The 20,794-nt window shown below is 36.6% G+C and overlaps 1 protein-coding gene across 5 annotated transcripts in view; it reads right to left on the reverse strand.

Moving 5' to 3' along the window:
• The window catches only part of ARFIP1 (ARF interacting protein 1), a 121,881-nt gene that overhangs the window by 26,671 nt on the left and 74,416 nt on the right, over positions 1-20,794 (reverse strand). For 3 of the 5 annotated variants that reach the window (XM_074396818.1, XM_010338595.3, XM_010338596.3), the window contains exons 3-5: positions 13,402-13,510; positions 7,304-7,399; positions 5,082-5,194 (exon numbers count right to left, since the gene is read on the reverse strand). In XM_074396818.1, coding sequence (XP_074252919.1) covers positions 5,082-5,194; positions 7,304-7,399; positions 13,402-13,510 — 318 coding nt within the window. The remainder of the gene's footprint in view (positions 1-5,081; positions 5,195-7,303; positions 7,400-13,401; positions 13,511-20,794) is intronic. The other 2 variants (XM_010338598.3, XM_010338597.3) reach the window with 1 other exon arrangement.

Consider the following 20,794-nt stretch of genomic DNA (forward strand, 5'->3'; position numbering starts at 1 on the left):
CCAAAGACAAAAACCACATGATTATCTCAATAGATGCAGAAAAGGCCTTCGACAAAATTCAACAGCCCTTTAGGCTACACACTCTCAATAAACTAGATATTGACGGAACGTATCTCAAAATAATAAAAGCTATTGATGTCAGACCCACAGCCAGTATCATACTGAATGGGAAAAACTGGAAAGCATTCCTTTTGAAATCTGGCACTAGACAAGGATGCCCCTCTCTCACCACTCCTATTCAATATAGTATTGGAAGTTCTAGCCAGAGCAATCAGGCAAGAAAAAGAAATAAAGGGTATTTGATTAGAAAGGAGGAAGTCAAATTGTCTCTATTTGCAGATGACATGATTGTATACTTAGAAAACCCCATCGTCTCAGCTCCAAATCTCCTGAAACTGATAAGCAACTTGAGCAAAGTCTCAGGATACAAAATCAATGTGCAGAAATCACAAGCATTCCTATATACCAATAACCGACTTAAAGAGAGCCAAATCAAGAACAAACTGTCATTCACAATTGCTACGAAGAGAATAAAATACCTAGGAATGCAACTAACAAAGGATGTAAAGGACCTCTTCAAGGAGAACTAGGAAACACTGCTCAAGGAAATAAAAGAGGACAAACAGATGAAAAAACATTCCATGCTCATGGTTAGGAAGAATCAAATATTGTGAAAATGGCCATACTGACCAAAGTAATTTACAGATTCAACACTATCCCCATCAAGCTACCTATGACCCTCTTCACAGAACTGGAAAAAACTACCTTAAACTTCATATGGAACCAAAAGAGAGCCCGCATAGCCAAGACAATCCTAAGCAAAAAGAACAAAGCTGGAGGCATCACGCTACCTGACTTCAAACTATACTGCAAGGCTACAGTAATTAAAACACCATGGTGCTGGTACCAAAATAGAGATATAGACCAATGGAACAGAACAGAGGCCTCAGAGGTAACACCACACATCTACATCTATCTGATCTTTGACAAACCTGACAAAAACAAGCAACCGGGAAAAGGATTCCCTGTTTAATAAATGGTGTTGGGAAAAATGGCTAGCCATGTGCAGAAAGCAGAAACTGGACCCCTTCCTGACACCTTACACTAAAATTAACTCCAGATGGATTAAAGACTTAAACATAAGACCCAAGGCCATAAAAACCCTAGAAGAAAACCTAGGCAAAACCATTCAGGACATAGGCATAGGCAAGGACTTCATGACTAAAATACCAAAAGCATTGGCAACAAAAGCCAAAATAGACAAATGGGATCTAATTAAACTCCAGAGCTTCTGTACAGCAAAAGAAATAATCATTGGAGTGACCAGCAACCAAGAGCATGGAAAAACATTTTTGCAATCTGCCCATCTGACAAAGGGCTAATATCCAGAGTCTACAAAGAACTAAAACAGATTTACAAGAAAAAAACAAACAACCCCATTCAAGAGTGGGTAGAGGACATGAACAGACACTTTTCGAAAGAAGACATTTAGGAGGCCAACAAACATGAAAAAATGCTCATCATCACTGGTCATTAGAGAAATGCAAATCAAAACCACATGGAGATACCATCTCATGCCAGTTAGAATGGCAATCATTAAAAAATCTGGAGATAGCAGATGCTGGAGAGGATGTGGAGATATAGGAACACTTTCACACTGTTGGTGGGAGTTTAAATTAGTTCAACCACTGTGGAAGGCAGTGTGGCGATTCCTCAAGGACCTAGAAACAGCAATTCCATTTGATCCAGTAATCCTATTACTGGGTATATAGCCAAAGGATTATATTTCATTCTATTATAAAGACACATGCACACATAATGTTCACTGTGGCACTGTTTACAATAGCAAAGACTTGGAACCAACCCAAATGCCCATTAATGATAGACTAGACAAGGAATATGTGGCATATATACACCATGGCATACTATGCAGCCATTAAAAAAAGATGAGTTCACGTCCTTTGTAGAGACATGGATGAATCTGGAAACCATAATTCTCAGCAAACTGACACAAGAACAGAAAATCAAACACTGCATGTTCTCATTCATAGGCGGGTGTTGAACAATGAGAACACATGGACACAGAGAGGGGAGCATAACCCACTGGGGTCTGTTTGGGGGGACTAGGGGAAGGACAGCTGGGGGTAGGGAGTTGGGGAGGGATAACCTTGGGAGAAATGCCAGATACAGGTGACAGGGATGGAGGCAGCAAACCACACTGCCATGTATGTACCTATGCAACAATCCTGCATGTTTTGCACATGCACCCCAGAACCTAAAGTGCAATAAAATATATATATATACAAAAGAAACAGAGAAATTAAAGGTAGAAAGCATGAAGGATGAGGAGAACGGATCAAAGACATAGCCAGAATCAAGTTATTCAAGAGTAAAATGGGGCTGGTGGGGTGGCTCAACATCTGTAAATCCCTGCACTTTGGGAGGCTGAGATGGGAGGACTGCTTGAACCCAGGAGTTTGAGACCAGCCTGATCAACAAATGTTGACTCCATCTCTACAAAAAATAAGAAATTAGCCAGGAGTGGTGATGCCCACCTGTATTCTCAGCTGCTTAGGAGGCTGAGGTGGGAGGACCACTTGCGCCCAGGTGATTACGACTGCAGTGAGCCATGATCACACCACTACACTAGAGCCTGGGTTAACAGAGTGAGACTCTGTCTACAAACAAAAACAAACAAGTAAAATGGATAACAAGCACAGTCTTAACCAAATCAGAATCAGTATTTGAAGCATTATCCAAATGCCAAGGAATGCCCAACATTAGCTAAAATTTGAGCTGAGGCCAGTTGTAGTGGCTCATGCCTGTAATTCCAGCATTTTGGGAGGCTGAGGTGGGTGGATCACGAGGTCAGGAGTTCAAGACCAGTCTGGCCAACACAGCGAAACCCTGTCTCTACTAAAAGTATAAAAAATTAGCCAGGTGTGGTTGTGTGTGCCTGTAATCCCAATTACTTGGGAGGCTGAGGCAGGAGAATTGCATGAACCCAAGAGGCAGAGGTTGCAGTGAGCCGAAATCACACCATTGCACTCCAGCCCAGGCAACAATGCAAGACTCCATCTCAAAAAAAAAAAAAAAAAATTGAGCTGAAAAGGTCAAAAAGCAGTCACAACACAGAGAGTCATGTAGACCCCATAAGGTTATTACATTATGAACTTTTTTTTGGTTTAGAGGAATATGTCAGCCCTGGATACGCTCAACTATTAACTCTATAAAATTATGTAAGTCAGGCCTAGCTCAAAATATCCAAGTTAAGTTCTAATGAAAAAAATTGTCATTTAAAAATAAAGTTTAAAGAAAATAATGCCTCATTCACATAGTATTATACCATATGTACATTTTAAAGAGTTGTCATTTTCATTAACACAAATTTTTAATAGGCTAAATGTGGTGTATTAATATAAGAGATAAATATGGAATCTTAATAGTGATTCAACTCACGATTATTGTACAGATGAGAGATGGAAGAAAAGAGGCAAGAGATAGAAGAAAAAAACATAATAACACACAGACACACAGGAACAAATAGATAACTAACAAGGAAAACATCAACTAAACAACATGAGAGGAAGGTTCAAATGAACAAAAGTTTAAACGTGCTCAGTCTCGTATGAAAGATGAACAAGTAAAATGAAGGGGAATTCCAAGCAGTAGGCAAATATAACCTCATGACAAAGTTACAGAAGTGTGAGAAAGGACAGACTGTTTGGGAAGTTTCTGGGTAATTTGGTATGGATCACTTGATCCATACACAGAAAAGAATAGTAGTAAGAGACAAAGTTGGAAAAGTAGGTATAGGTCAGACTCATCCTATTCTAAAGACAGTGGGGATCAACAGAAGGATTTTAAGCAAGGATGAAACCACATTAGGCAGAATCAAACAAGTAATCTAAGAGAATTGGTTAAGAAGTTGTTATAGTAATGTGAGAGAGTAATAAATATGAACTATGGCTGTGAAGGCTGGGATGGAGAATAGGGGAAAAGGTGAGAGAATATTAAGAAGGTAGAATCCATAGGACTTAATGACTGACTGGATATGTGCAATCAGCAAGAAGACAGAGTAGAAATCTGTGAATATTTGAGAACAGTTTAGTTTAAGCAGGAGTCACTTTTTGAAGACTACCATTGGCATTTCTCAGATTCTACACTGACATGAGTTAAATAATTTTTGGAAAGTGTCATGTGACATGTTTCACGGACCTTTTATCATCTTAAGAAAACCTATACTTTTGTGGAAGACTTCTAGATCATATTATTTTAAGGTCTTAACTGAAAGAATAAATTCACTTCTGAGATGTAAGATAGACCTGCTCTGTATTAAAATATAGACAATTACTAATTTACTAATCACTAGACCCACAATCAGTTCACAAATATAAAGAGAATTATGGCTAATGTTCCACCCCGAGCTGCTAGGGCTTTCATCCTAACTATTCCATGAATTCTACTGTCTTGTCCCTGTTAAAATTCAAAAGGCACTAAGTGGATTTGGGGGTTGAGCTGTTTGTAATATATCAAATACAATATGGGTTAAATAATCTGCTTGTTTGTTTTATGGAGGGCGTAAGAAAAATAATCACCAATTACTCTGAAGCAATGCAACTAAGAATGTTAACAAACTTTAGAAACACAACTCATTTGCGATCTGGTGTTGCCCATATAGTTAATGCTTAGTTATTATAGTAAAATCAGAGAATTTCAAACTTTGGAGAACTAAGACACCTCTCTTGACTTCAGCTCCTACAAAGTATCAAAAGGAGGGAAAGGAGCAAATATATCTATAGTAGCTCTACAGCTAAATAAACTCTAAAGCAGTACATGTCTTCAATTATGTACATTATCTGTTAATAATCATTTCAATAACTTTTTAACTCTTTTGTACTAAATTCTTATATTACATTCAAAGATCAATAATAAAACAAATACTTCATTTTCCAACTGTATTTCCACCATGTTTAGATGGTATTTTTCTCTATATTCATTTAATTGCAACATAATGACTTGAATAAACATATAAATAAAATTTTTTAGAGTCATTTAGGGAGACATAAATAATTACAAACCTTATACGTGTTTAGACTCCATTTTCTAACAAGTTCTAACTTTTCCATTGCAGGATTTTTAACTTCATCTGCTAGAATAACTGGTCCACCTTTTGTCTGTGTTCTCTGGCCACCTGCAACAAAACAAAAGATAAAAACACGATCTGGATAAAGACAAGTAGGGAAAGAAAAACACTGACATTGTTCAAATTAAAATACTTATGCATCTAAAAACATAAAAAAGGTTCCCACTAAGTAAAAAACTAGAACTTCCTGGAATTGCTGAGGATAGTTTCCTAATTAACATTTCTAGCCGGGCGAGGTGGCTCACGCCTGTAATCCCAGCACTTTGAGAGGCTGAGGTTGGGGGGATGACCTGAGGTCAGGAGTTCGAGACCAGCCTGACCAATATGGTGAAACCCCATTTTTTTTTTGTTTAAAAGAGAACATTTCTGTCCATTAAACACAAATGCCATGTGACTTATCTGCCTTCTTTAAAGAAACAAAAAACAAACCTGCTGCAATCTGCCTTATTTTCTAGATAAGCTGCCGTTTACTTCAAGAAAAAATAAAATTTCCACAACTAATCTTATACTCTAATGATGCTAAAAAGGAAGTATTTTGGTCAATAAAAATCCAAAAGGCCACGTATTCCCCACAGTGATCTTTCACTGTAATAGGCAGACTAGAACAACAGAATGTTGCTGTAATTTTGGAGAATTTGAAAGCTAGGTTGGAACAAGACCTACACTGTACCTCTTTTTTCTCAAGAGACCACACACACACACAAAAGCCAAGAAAACCAAAAAGAGCCATATGAATAAAGAAGCAGTGTAAAGTCTTCACAATGTACTCTTCCAACAATTAAGAATTTATGATATGAGCTGGGCATGGTGGCGCGTGCCTGTAATCCCAGCTACTCAGGAGGCTGAGACAGGAGAATTGCCTGAACCCAGGAGGCAGAGGTTGCCGTGAGCCGAGATCGCGCCATTGCACTCCAGCCTGGGTAACAAGAGTGAAACTCCGTCTCAAAAAAAAAAAAAAGAATTTATGATATGAAAGCAACTCTACAACTATATAGTTCCTAATAGTAAAATTTTTCAAAGCCAAAATAGTTTTCATAGCTGAAATATTTTTCATTTCAATAGTTTCTATCCCACAACATTAGTAGCGTAAATGTTTAAGAATATTTCTAATAACTTTAAAAGAATAATGAAATAAAAGAGAAAAATTAGGATCAGCAAAAATTTCTTCTCCAACTTATTCCTATAGCCAGATCAACTTTTCCCATTGGTATATTAAATTAGAACACATTTAAGAATTTTAAAAAATCTCACAAAACAAAATGTAAATGTTAACATTTCATATAAGAAATATGGAGTCCATTTTTATAGTCCAGTAAGAGTAAAGTGCAGAGCAAATTCAGCATGAAGATACTGATTTTCCCAAATATTTTTCATTGGGTACAACTGGTAAATTAATAGCATTGTGTTGCAATCTGCAAACTATTTGTAAGTTAAAGACAAGACCTTTTTCCACTTAAACCACTCTTCTATTTTTTCTTTTGAGATGGAGTCTCACTCTGTTGACCAGGCTGGAGTGCAGTGGCATGATCTTGGCTCACTGCAACCTCCGCCTCCCACGTTCAAGCAATTCTCTTGCCTCAGCTTCCCTGCCTCAGCTGGGATTACAGGCACGCCTCACCACGCCTGGCTAATTTTTTATTTCTAGTAGAAACCGGGTTTCACCATGTTGGTCAGGTTGGTCTCCATCTCCTGACCTGGGAATCCGCCCGCCTCGGCCTCTCAAAGAGCTGAGATTACAGGCGTGAGCCACCGCGCCCGGACTTAACCCATTCTTAAAAACAACCAACCTAACTGTTGAACGTTGTTTTTCTTTTAACTGAAAATAGAAGGCAGAGCTGCAAAGATAAGAGTTTAGATCAAATGGTAAGCCTACAGTCTCCAGAGCAAAGAAAGAATGATTTAAAACAAATTTTATAATGTTTTAATTTTAAAACAGATTAAGTTTCAGGTATGAGACATAGCCTAATTATTCTGAAAAGTCAGAAAGACAGGATATAGTTAGAAAAATTATTTCCTTTATTGTTAATAAGGCAGCCACCAAAAAAGTCAGAATAACACACACCTAAGAATAAAAAGCAAGTGATTATGAAACTAAGTAAATTAGATTAGCTTCGGCGGTAGCAAGAAGGGTTTTTATCCAATCAGTGCAGTGAATACCTGCAGGAACAATTAAATCACTTCCTTGTTGAGCCAGTCGACTAGCTGCAATCCTGCTAGGAGACATAACAGATGGCAATGGTGGTGCTGGGGAACCTGAAAAGGTAGACATTTTAGCTGTGAGAATCCTTTTCCTCCTCCACATACTGTACATTTTGAATATAGGGTTACTGATATTTCCTTTAAAATATTCAAACACTAAGTGGAATTACTATATTTGCTTTCTTTCAGGGAAAGACTAATAATAAATGTATGCTACCAGGCTCATTTTTTATATAAACTTTTCATCAAACTATCAGAACTAAACAAAATACATAATTATATGATGAAATCTGGTAAGATGACATCTAAACAGGATTTTAACTGAACTCTGCTATTTCCAAAATCAGTTAACAGAATGTGAATACAGTCCCATAGTTAGATGACTTAAAGCTTCAGTAAATATTTCATAACTTGCTACTCTCATATATGAAGGAAAAGCTCTTCAAGTAGAAATTCAAAGGTATGTAAGGGATAGTAAAACATGCTTTCATATCTCTTATAAGAAATATGAATGAATTATATATAGCCTTCACAGGAATTGTAGCCATAAATTTCAAATCATAAATCAAATGTCACATAGTATATCTCATTGCTATTCATCATGTAGATGTAGGGGACCTTCATCAATTCACCTGGACGCTTGTTAGAAATGCAAAATCTCAGTCCTTGCCCCATACCTACTGAACCGAAACCTGCATTTCCATAAGAATTCCCAGTTGATTTGTATGTACTTTGAAATTTGAGAGGTGCTGATGTAGAATATTTTTGAACATTATAAGAATTACTTTTGGAGCTTTTAAAACATATCTGGGATACTCCACAAGATCTACTGATTATCAGTGAAACAGGCACGTATTATTTTGCAAAAGCCACTCAAAATGATTCTCAAACACAACCAAGTTTGAGAACCAGAGGAAAAACACAATTTTTAAATAAACACAACTAAGTTTTGAATTCTAACACTGAGTTTAAAATTCTGGCTCCAGCTACCACATGATATCAAGAGCACCCTGGCAAATTAGTAAACATCTCTGAGCCTTAATTATCTACAGAGTAGGAAATACTGACTACTGGCTGGGAGTAGTGGGTCATGCCTATAATCCCAGCACTTTGGTAGGCCAAAGCAAGTGGATCGCTTGAGCTCAGGAGTTCAAGACCAGTGTGGACAACATGGCGAAACTCGATCTTGCCAGGCATGGTGGCACACGCCTGTAGTCCCAGCTACCCAGAGGTTGAGGTGGGAGAACTCCTTGAGCCCAGGAGGTGGAGGCTGCAGTCAGCTGAGATCACACCATTGTTTTCCAACCTGGGTGACAGAGCCAGACCCTGCCTAAATCAGAAAAAAAAAAAAAAAAAAAAAAAAGAAAAGAAAAGAAAAGAAAAGAAAAGAAAGAAACACTGACTACCCAACATTGTTGCTAATGTCGAGCATTAAACAAAAAGAGGGAGTGATAGTTTTTAAAATGGAAAAAAATTTAAAGTCCTTCCATGTTTAACTGAGAATATTTTAATGTCTATAATGTACTTTTATTTCAATTACACTCTTCCTCAGTTCTCTGAAAAAAATATAATGCATCAAGTTCATAATTAAAGTGTCTAATAAGAAAGAATCATCTACTTTCTTTACTTACTATTAGTAATAATAATTAGTCCTACCCCATATGTACTAAATTCTGCATGTAGAAGCAGTCACCAGTTCCAACAGTGTAAAACAGGCATCCCCAAACTATTTACACAGGGGGCCAGTTCACTGTCCCTCAGACCGTTGGAGGGCCGCCACATACTGTGCTCCTCTCACTGACCACCAATGAAAGAGGTGCCCCTTCCCGAAGTGCGGCGGGGGGCCAGATAAATGGCCTCAGGGGGCCACAGTTTGGGGATGCCTGGTGTAAAACATACCTTAATTTGGACTAGATCTCACGTTAAAATTCAAACATGACAGACCTAAGAGGCTGTTGTTAACTTTCAAAGTGAGAGATATTTGTCTCTTTAAATCTGTTAAATTATAAAATTTAAAACCAGAAGGGATGATAGAAATCAACTAGTCTAAACTCTCACATTAAAATGTAAGATAAATGATAAAACTCGGAGGTTAAAATAGTTTCTTATTAGAGACTCAGATGTTCTGAACACCATAATATCTCCATTATTAAATTCAACACAGAAATCACTAGTCTACATGTTACTTGCTAAGTTGGAAGGCATTTTAATAGGTTATCCAGTCCAATCACCATTTTAAATAAAGACTGTATCTCTACTGTCCAAGGAATAGGGATTCTAAAATAAGAAAGTATAAAATCAAAGAAAACTACTGAACTGTCATGTCTTGACCCCAGAAACAGAGCTCTTTTGTTCTAGTTATTATGGTTTATTAATCTTGCTTAAGAAATAATACCATGGCATTACATGAGATGTGTGTAATACATATAACAAATGATATGTAACTTTCCAAAGTAAAATAGCAAATGATATAGTGTGGATGTAACTGGGACTTCTTCAGTTTTTTTATTTACGTTCAAAGGTAATTATCCATTCTCTGCATCTTTAATATTTTAACTCTTTAAACAATTGTTACTAAAATCATTCACTAATACCAAATAAAAAATAACTCTTAATAATACAGGATCTTGCTAATTGACTAAATTTGGGGAATCAGATCTATTTCATCTCAACAACAAAAATCTAAGAAGATGAATAGATATGTGATACCTCCTTTAAAACAAAACCCTGGTACCAAGTACACTTTACTCTTATGAGCTTTGATTTATTCATGATTTCCACTATTACTGATTCTGCAACATCTTTGGTGTTAGGCATATTTCAATATTTGTTGTTTTTAAGCTGAATTTAAGTGTAACTTCTAAATTTGCTCTAGAAAGATAAAAAAGGAGATGGTTAATACGCTTCTTGTTAATGGTTTAAGTAATAAAAAGTCATATTTATCATTTAGTCATCTCTCCAGAGAGCTAACACAGCCCTAATTCCTTTAACATTTTTTTCGTAAGACCTATTTGTCAAATTGTTATCGTCGTATGCTGTTCTCACGTTCATTCCAATTTATTTACGTATATCTTAAAACAAACACAACTTTCCAACAAATGCTTAACTAATTTAAGTATAGCAGCAGAATGATTATCTTCTTAATATACTGATCAGCAATACAGTTTAGATTTTTAAAATGTTTTATAAACTCAGTTCAGAGAGGCATGTATTACTGCTATTATCATGAAATACATTTTCTTATTCCAGTTGGAAGGATTAGGATGTATCTATAAGCAAGTGAAATTGATGGGCATTTTAATGCTCATGTATATCAGTTTATAATGGCCAATTGACTTCTTTTTTTTTGTTCTTTTTTTTTTTCTTTTAAAAAATAAGACGGGGTTTCACCATGTTGGTCAGGCTGGTCTTGAACTCCCAACCTCAGGTGATCCACCTGCCTTGGCCTCCAAAGTGCTTGGATTACAGGCATGAGCCACCGTGCCCGGTCAACTGATTTCAATTATTGTAAAATATCATTTCACTTAAAAGGAAAAATGTCAGCTAAATAATTTCATTTAAAGTATCTTAATAATAAAATTAGTTTTTTATTCTGTGTTAACATTTAAATTTTAGAATTGGTCATTAGTCAAAAAATGGTGCCAAATTATGCAAAGTAAGCCTTGTATTTCTAAACACTCCTAGTTTTAGGTACTCAGTGAGCCCTTCCAAATTCAGAGTTATCCCTGATATAAGAATGCCATGATGCTTCAGAATGATCACTAAGACACTGATGTGGCTGCTCCTTTTATTTTTCTAAACATAAGAATGAAAAGAGAAAAAAAATGATGTCAGTAGCAAGTCCATTCATTTCACAGCCTAAAGTAGAGGATATTATACTGGATTATCCTAAATGTCTATTTCCAGGACCCACATAGCAAAGAATATACTTCAAAATCTAAATTGTTCTTTGAATAAACTATTGGCCAATTGTACAATAAAAAATAAAGAATACAAATATCTGCAAGAGGGCTATGGTTTACAAAGGCATGGACATAACTTTCTTCATTTTGTAAAACTGTAATGCAGCATCAAAATTAATATACTTAATTGCTATAATTGTTATAATTATATAATTGTTCAATTGAACAAATTGAACATAAAACTACATAGTTTTATGTTATTAGTTTACAGCACCGCCCGGAAATCTATTTCCCACATCCAAATGTTTACATGGCTTTACTTTCGCTTGAGTAAAAAAAAAAAAGTTTAAAAAAGTTATTACAGGCCGGGCGTGGAGGCTCACACCTGTAATCCCAGCACTTTGGGAGGCCGAGGCGGGTGGATCACGAGGTCAAGAGATCGAGACCATCCTGGTCAACGTGGTGAAACCCCGTCTCCACTAAAAATGCAAAAAATTAGCTGGGCATGGTGGCGCATGCCTGTAATCCCAGCTACTCAGGAGGCTGAGACAGGAGAATTGCCTGAACCCAGGAGGCGGAGGTTGCGGTGAGCCGAGATCGCGCCATTGCACTCCAGCCTGGGTAACAAGAGCAAAACTCCGTCTCAAAAAAAAAAAAAAAGTTATTACAAGTAAAAGCATTAAGAAAGGAGGCACTATTTTCCTATTAAAAACAGACATACATGAGATGTGTGCAGAAAGAGTTAACATAGCAGATCTAACTGCCTATCCTTAGAAAGGCTGGCATGTAGGAACTTGAATTTTGGGAGGATTCCCTCCATCACCAGAATGATTATGAGTGCCTCACTGTGCTTAAGCTGTTTACCTGCAATGTGGTTTATGCTGCTTACCTGCTTTCCTTATGGAAGCCTAGAATCTTGCCATGTAACAGACAGAGAAACCTATGTAATCAGCCCCTAGTAAAAATCCCAAGCATGGAATTTCTAAATGAGCTTCCCCAGTTAGCAAAATTTCACATACATTGTCAGTCTCACTGCTGGAGGAATTAAGCAATTCCTGTGTGATTAAGCTGGAAGAAGACTCTTGGAAGCTTATGCTTAGTTTTCCTTAGACTTAGTCTATACACCTTTTGCCTTTACTGACTGTGCTTGCTACTCTCATTACAATAAATCATATGAGTGTCACTGTGCAAGTCCTGTGAGATCTCCTAGCAAATTTCTGATTTGGTTAAAGGAATGCTTAAAGAATATTAATTTGGCAGACATGTAAGAACAGCTTGGAAGAGTCAGAAATTGAGGCAAGATCAATCATAAGATATCACTATATCTCAGGTATTCAATAGCCACAGTTTAGAATAGAGAAGTGGCCAAAATAATGGAGAGAAGGACACCGCATGTTCTCACTCACAGGCGGGTGCTGAACAATGAGAACACATGGACACATGGACACTGGGAGGGGAGCATCACACACTGAGGTCTGTTGGGGCAGGACTAGGGGAGGGACAGTGGTGGTAGGGAGTTGGGGACGGATAACATGGGGAGAAATGCCAGATATAGGTGATGGGGATGGAGGGAGCAAACCACATTGCCATGTATGTACCCATGCAACAATCCTGCATGTGCTTCACATGTACCCCAGAACCTAAAATGCAATAAAATACATATTTTAAAAAATGGAGGGAAGGGATGAAATTTAGGAATAATTAAGAGTAATTAAAATACAAACTTTTAATGAGTGTGGTCCTGGAAACCTCCTACATAACATGTAAAAAGTTCATTTTTCTATTTGCTTTGAAATAAGAAATAGGTATTTATAAAAATCAACCCTGATTTACAGTTATAAATTTCATGGTTACAAGTTAAAATAAAATCTATATTTATATTTCTGATATAATTTTTGTTTTTATTTTGTGTTTTACAACCAATTCTTAAATAATCACCAGTGATATTATGTGCATTGATCTGTTTATGTAAAGAAGAATATTAAAATAATTCCTATATTACTTAAATTTAAGAGTAAAAGGATTATGTTTATAATCAATGTTTTATCACAGAATAAAAGGGCTTCATTCTTGTGCTTTATTAATAAAGGTAGCATTTGGTGAATTTCTCCCATCCTCCATCCCAGCCATCTTTACAAATACATGGGCTCTTACCTTGAAAGGCTCCTGCTTCAACAACTCCCTCTTTGGTACTGTCAAAGCCATGAGATGTAATTTGGGTTTCTGAGAGTCCAAGTCCAGATGGTAATGAATGCTTCAAATCCTTAGCAAGATTTGAATAAAAGAAAAAAAATTTGTAAAAAATCCCACATCACATAACAGTTCAGAATAACTATATCCTTTAAATTACATCTTAAACTATTTTTCTCTCTGCTATGCAGTGTTCCCTTATGCTGCCATTGCATGCTATAATGATGCATAATCAGCAGCAAATACAGCAAGATTTGTATTAAGTGGTATTGTGTATATCACATACAATACATTTTCATCATTCTGTAAGTAGCAGGCAGATAATAAAATTCAATGTAAAAATTTTAATCTTACTGATATATCAGGAAAATTATTTTAATGAACAAAATTAAGATCATTAAATTGCCATGTCTAATACGTAAAAGTTGACTGGCATCTAATATAATCACAATGAGCCTGGAGAATGATCAGTATAAACAAATCATTCACTTGCCATGTTAATTTCTCTTCCATTTCAACAGGGCTTCTCTGACTTCAATCAGGGTGTGGTAAACAAAACTGTATTTGGATTTATATTGCACAATGATAATAGTTAACCTAACTGCAAATTAGCTTATAACAGAATCTTACTGTAATAAAAATACATTCAATACTGAGTCTTAAGAGCTTAAAAAATATACAAAGTCAAAAAGCACAATTTTCTTTTCTTTCTTTCTTTCTTTTTTTTTTTTCTGAGACGCAGTTTTGCTCTTGTTACCCAGGCTGGAGTGCAATGGTGCGATCTCGGCTCACCGCAACCTCCGCCTCCTGGGTTCAAGCAATTCTCCTGCCTCAGCCTCCTGAGTAGCTGGGATTACAGGCACATGCCACCATGCCCAGCTAATTTTTGTATTTTTAGTAGAGACGGAGTTTCACCACGTTGACCAGGATGGTCTCGATCTCTTGACCTCGTGATCCACCTGCCTCGGCCTCCCAAAGTGCTGGGATTACAGGCGCGAGCCACCGTGCCCGGACAACGATTTTTTTTTTTTAAGGCACAATCCTACATAAGTATATTCTAATATTTTTTTTTCCAGAAGGTTGTAAATTAAATCTCAGGGCTTAGTAATAATTAGGCAAAAAGGCCAAATGAAACTGTAAAATCACCAAGAAGTAAAGCTGAGGCTACAGTCTGCTGGCTGCACGTGATTCAACAATATATTAATAATGCAGATTTAAATCTGGCCTATCCACATGACTAGAACTTCAGAGAAATCAAACTGAAATGAGGTAAGGCATTACATTTAAAATAAAATCACTTTTCTATTTACCTTTATTAAATTTTCATGGGAATTTCAGGGCTATGACAAGTTATAAGTAAACACAGCTAGTAAGCTAAATTTTTAGACTGATCACAGTTTAAGATAGCAGATTTTAGATCATAAACATATATAACTAGTGTTATATATTTTTTTCTAATCCATTACGCCTTTTCTTGATATAATGGTAAAGTACAGAGTCTACAGCAGGGGGTCCAGGATATTTCTCCAGAGATGGAGTTATACTTTTTTTATTTACCTAGGTCAAGACATGCACATCTTAATTAGTAGGTGAAGGCAATATGCAATCAAAGAGGAAAGTATGTAACAATTTATAATGTAGCTAAGAATTCAGAAGTGAGAATGATCAGTGTGCATCAAAGAGAAGAAAAGTCTTAATGGAAGAGATGGATTCTAAGCTGCATCAATGACCAACATGAATGATATGGAATGTTGGAAGGATGGTTCATCTTCAATCTAGTAGAAAAACTTTGTGGGGAGGGGGTGGGTAGGACTGAGCCGTCATCACCATGTTATTGGGATAGCATGGAGGCCAGCAACTAGGCTCCCATGGCCAACGTCACCAAAGGTTTATGTTGAGAGAGAGAAATAAATGAGTTAGAAACTTCTGAGTAACAAGTTTACTTGATTTGGTTAAAGGATTAATTAAAGAGTATTAATGTGGCAAACATGTAAGAACAGCTTGGAAGAATTAGAAACTGAGGCAAGATCAATCAGAAGATATTACTTAGAATATACTTAACTGTATCTCAAGTATTCAATAGCTACAGTTTAGGATAGAGAGGTGGCCAAAAGAATGGAAAGAAGGGATGAAATTTAGAAATAATTAAGAGTAATTAAAATACAAACTTTTAATAAAAATTCAAGGTATAGCCATATGTCAGTACAATAAAGTGGGATGGCTAAGATAATTTATACTACTGAAATAAGAAGCCCTTTCAGAAGTTAATTTCCATAATCGCGAACCAAAATGCAAAGGGATTATTAAATCACTAGCCAAGATGATTTGATCTCAATTATATCTACCCTGCTAATGAAGTAAAAATAGTGTAGGGGCAAGTTAAGTGACATTTATGTTGTATAATATAACTTAAACACACTATTTTGGAATGTTCGCTTAAGAAGTTTCCATGTGGATTCTAATGTTCTCCTAAATGTACTCTTTAAATGTACTTGATGTTTTTCTGGACCAATGTATAAGTAATCTTCAATTTTCTATTCTTCCTAACGTTTTTCACTATTTTCAATGTGGAACTTATTAAATTATACAACTCTGTAGTAATACAGTAAGGATGACTAGGTTCATCATCCCAATACTTCTGAGAAAAGGTATATGCTATAAATATACCTTTTATATGAAAATAGATAGCTGCCGGGCGCGGTGGCTCAAGCCTGTAATTCCAGCACTTTGGGAGGCCGAGGCGGGTGGATCACGAGGTTGAGAGATCGAGACCATCCTGGTCAACATGGTGAAACCCCATCTCTACTAAAAATACAAAAAAAATTAGCTGGGCATGGTGGCACGTGCCTGTAATCCCGGCTATTCAGGAGGCTGAGGCAGGAGAATTGCCTGAACCCAGGAGGCGGAGGTTGCGGTGAGCCGAGATCGCGCCATTGCACTCCAGCCTGGGTAACAAGAGCGAAAACTCCGCCTCAAAAAAAAAAAAAAAAAAAAAAGAAAATAGATAGCTATACAGAATTGAAACAAAACAGTTCCTAAAGATGAACAGAATCTTCTAGGTGCTAGGCCATGGAGTCATGCTTTTTTTCTACTTTGTATCATCTTTGTAGGAATCTCTGGGACTATATTATGATTAGGTATCAGGTCCAGAGCATGCTGAATCTCTATCGCTAAAATTCTTTAGTTAACCGTGAACATTTATCAGAATACATGATTTTAAATTAAATCCATAGGAATTAACATAATTTCCATTCTGAAATGTCCAGGTTTACATTGCTCAAAACTACTCTTAGATATTTTTACTACAGCATTTTAAAAACTGAAGTATAAAAAAGCCAATTTGGCTCAATTCAATTAAAAACAGTTCTTAAAATTCCCTCCAGATCCTAACATCTAAGAATGAAGAAACAAATACCCATATACCAACTTCCTACTGTTAATAACATTTGTGTCTATTAAATCTAAATCTAAAAATATACCTCGTCATAAGGATCTTTGCTTAGTTTTAGCCATTTTAGTTTTATACATTCAATCTTAAATCTCCAATTTTGCAGCGTGGTTTCCTTTTTCTAGTTAAACAAGTATCTGTCCAGTTACTAATTTGTTATTGGAAATAAATTAAATGGAGGGGATTGTGTCTGGGAATGGCTCCTTTACCCTATAGTTCTCCACCCTGGGATTTCATCACACTGTCAGTGAGATGTGTGTAAAATGATTTGTAACTAATAGTAGTTGAAAGCAAAAAACATGTATCAACTTCAGTGTGTAAAGTATTTATATTACGGTATGCTCAAGATAATCTCTATGACTTACTCTTTCGTTGCATTTCAGTATGATTTCAGGACTGAGAGACAGAGGGTGAAGTTTCAGAAAGCAAACAAAATTGTTTAGCACTTTGGTATCAGTGAAAATGTCTGAGAAATGGCTCTGGTTTCAGATGCATCTACTATTTCAAAAAATAATAATTAGCAACCATTTGATGAGGCAGTTTGATGTAACGGATGCAATGTGAGCTCTGAAGTTAGGTCAGATAAACCTGAGTTTGAATCCTGGCTCCAGTCACTTAATGGCTCTATAACCCCAGGCGAGTAGTCTGAATTGCTGAAGTTTCTTGACTGTGGCATGATAATGTTAAAGGATAATAATTCTTACCTCAAAGACAACATACAAAAAGTATACAACATCTGATACTTCAAGTATTAATGTCTTTCTCCTTCATCCCAATTTTTAAACAGAACTCTTCTGGAGACTGGAAGTTGGAATGATGAAAAATTATTTTCTTATATTTAAAACTGACCATTATATGTAAGAATGTGTTTTCAGATCATTTAAGATGAATGATTTTTATTTTTTGAGTGACAAAGTCATGAAATTATAAGCATTCCCATCCATAGTATTATGCTTACAATGCCATCTTACTTACATTAGAGCATGCTGATATGTGAAACTAACCATATAATTAACTTCTGATATCCAGTGACTTTAAACAGAGCAACTAGACGGAAGTTACAAGTCCGAGAGATCTGTTTTAAAATGTATACAATACCTTCAGTAGAAATAGAGTTTCTTAGTACGGAGAGAGAGACCAAAAAATGTGGGAAAAAGACATGCTTTAAAGGGAAGGTGATGAGTTTGTTACTAAAAGTAAGGAATATATAGAGAACAAACCAAAAAAAAGGAGGGAAAGCCTAGCTATAAGATCATTAAAAATAAGTACTTTCAGTAGTGATAGGAATGTTTTCATAAACAAAGATATGCTGCTAAAGAGAGTTTGAAAGGTAAGCTAGTCTTTGAAACAGTCATTGGAACGTTTGTGAAAATTCTCAAAAGACAAGCTTGGGTATTCTGAAGAACATCACTCTATATTCAATAAGTGAGGCATCTGAGGAATTCTAGACCCCAAGAAATATGATTGGTTACCTACTGTACATCAAATCCGAATCAAACTCTTTCTTTCAAAGCGAAAAACTGGTCAGGCATGGTGGCTCACACCTATAATCCCAGCACGTCGGGAGGCCTCCCGAGAGGAAAGGATTTGAGCTCAGGAATTTGACACCGGCTTAGGCAACATGGCAAAAGCCCAACTCTAAAAAAATACAAAAATGCAGCTGGGTCCCAGCACTTTGGGAGGCTGAGGCGGGTGGATCACGAGGTCAGGAGATCGAGACCATCCTGGTCAACATGGTGAAACCCCGTCTCTACTTAAAATACAAAAAATTAGCTGGGCATGGTGGTGTGTGCCTGTAATCTCAGCTACTCAGGAGGCTGAGGCAGGAGAATTGCCTGAACCCAGGAGGCGGAGGTTGCGGTGAGCCGAGATCGTGCCATTGCACTCCAGCCTGGGTAACAAGAGCGAAACTCCGTCTCAAAAAAATAAATAAATAAATAAAAATGCAGCTGGGCATGGTGACATGTGTCTGTAGTCCCAGCTACTTGAGAGGCTGAGGTGGAAGGATGGCTTGAGCCCAACAGAGGTTGCAGTAAGCCAATTCGTGGGACTGCCCTACAGACTGGGCAGCAGAATAAGACTGCCTCAAAACAAAAAAAATCCCACACATACAAAAGAGAGATAAACTAGTAAGTCTCTTATATAGGAAAAGAAAAATATTGGTCTTGGGTCTCAAATGGGTTCTCAAAACATTAGATTTCCAACTAAAAGTCTTTTTTACCATCTGGTTTGAATATGAGGTTTGGATCAGAGATTCACAGGGCCTGCTCCTTTAAAGACAACATATAACATAGCAATCCCCTCCAACACTGACAAAAGAACTCCCTATTCCCCTTACCTGTTCTATTTTTCTCATAGCAATGGCCACTAAGTGATATATTATGTGTATATTTATTTTTGTCTCCCCTAACTATACTATAACCTTCATGAGAACAGGGTTGTTGCCTATTTTGTTTACCGCTATATATCCAGCACCTGAAATAGTACCTGAGAAATAGCAGGTATCAAATAAATATTTGTTGAATAAATAATGAATTTGTTGGATGAACTAAAGGATTTATGATTCAATGCCACATAGATTAAGAAGCTGCAATAATAATGGGCTTATTTTGAAATACAATTTAATGCATATTTGCTTATTCTTACTACATTAGGTATTTTGGTTAGAGAAAGAGGTAAGGTACACTACACTCCTTGCCATCTCACTGGAGACAAGATACATACTAACATAAAAGTTGAATGTGATACCAAAGTAAAGACACTAAGTATCAGAGGAATTCAGAATAGACTAAGTCCATAAAAAACAAATAAAGAAGAAAGCACCGCCTAAGCTATGAAATATAAATTATTTATTTACTTATTTTATTTATTTTACTTTTTTGAGACAAGGTCTGGCTCTATCGCCCAGGCTGGAGTGTAGTGGTACAATCTGGGCTCAGTATAACCTTCGCCTCCTAGGCTCAAGCCATCCTCCCACCTCAGCATCCAGAGTAGCTGGGATTACAGACATGCACCACCATGTCCCACTAGTTTTTGTATTTTTAGTATAGACAGGGTTTTGCCATGTTACCCTGGTTGGTCTCAAAACTCATGAACTCAAGGGATCCGCCAGTCTCAGCCTCCCAAAGTGCTGGAATTATAGGCGTGACCCAACATGCCTGGCTTATTTATCTACTTATTTATTGAATCAACATCTAATGACCACCAACTTCATGACAGCCACTGCTCTAGACACTACAGTCATGGAAGTGAAGGAAAAACAGATAAGGTCCCTACTCACTTAGACTCATGTTCTAGGTGGGTGGGGAAATAGGAAGGGAGGAGATTGCTAGTAAACAAACAGGTGGTATTAAGTCCTGTAATTAAGTAATAAACAAGTAGATAAGTTTTTGTTTTTAAAGATATGATAAGAGTGATAGAGAGTGACAGGCAACTTCAGATGCAGTATTCAGGGAAGGTCTCTCTGAGGACGTAAATTGTGAACAAAGGCCTGAACAGAGTGAGGGAGTAAGCTGTGCTGTTGAGGGACTAAGCTGTGCTGTTGATGAACTGTTGTTATTTTTTTTCCTTCTTTTTTAAACTTTTCTATTAAACTGCATAGGGAGGGACTGGTGTTATTTAACTAAACTGTGCTAACTGAAATTAATATATATTGGAACTATACAAAGCAAGAACTGTATATATATTATCTCATTCAATGTTGACAAATACTTGAAGTGCTTTCACTCCCATTTTACAGAGAGAAAACTGGGACATAGAATTATTACATTTTGATATTAACTAGCAATATGGTTAGGAGTAAGCTTCCAGAAACAGTATTAACTATAATGTATAGTAAATGTAGATAGCTGTAGGCAATTTAATGGAGACTTAGAATTCATTTTGGCTAGTATTTTGGTTTTCTAAAAG

This window comes from Saimiri boliviensis, chromosome 3 (assembly GCF_048565385.1).
Source record: "Saimiri boliviensis isolate mSaiBol1 chromosome 3, mSaiBol1.pri, whole genome shotgun sequence".
Taxonomy (NCBI): Eukaryota; Metazoa; Chordata; class Mammalia; order Primates; family Cebidae; genus Saimiri; species Saimiri boliviensis.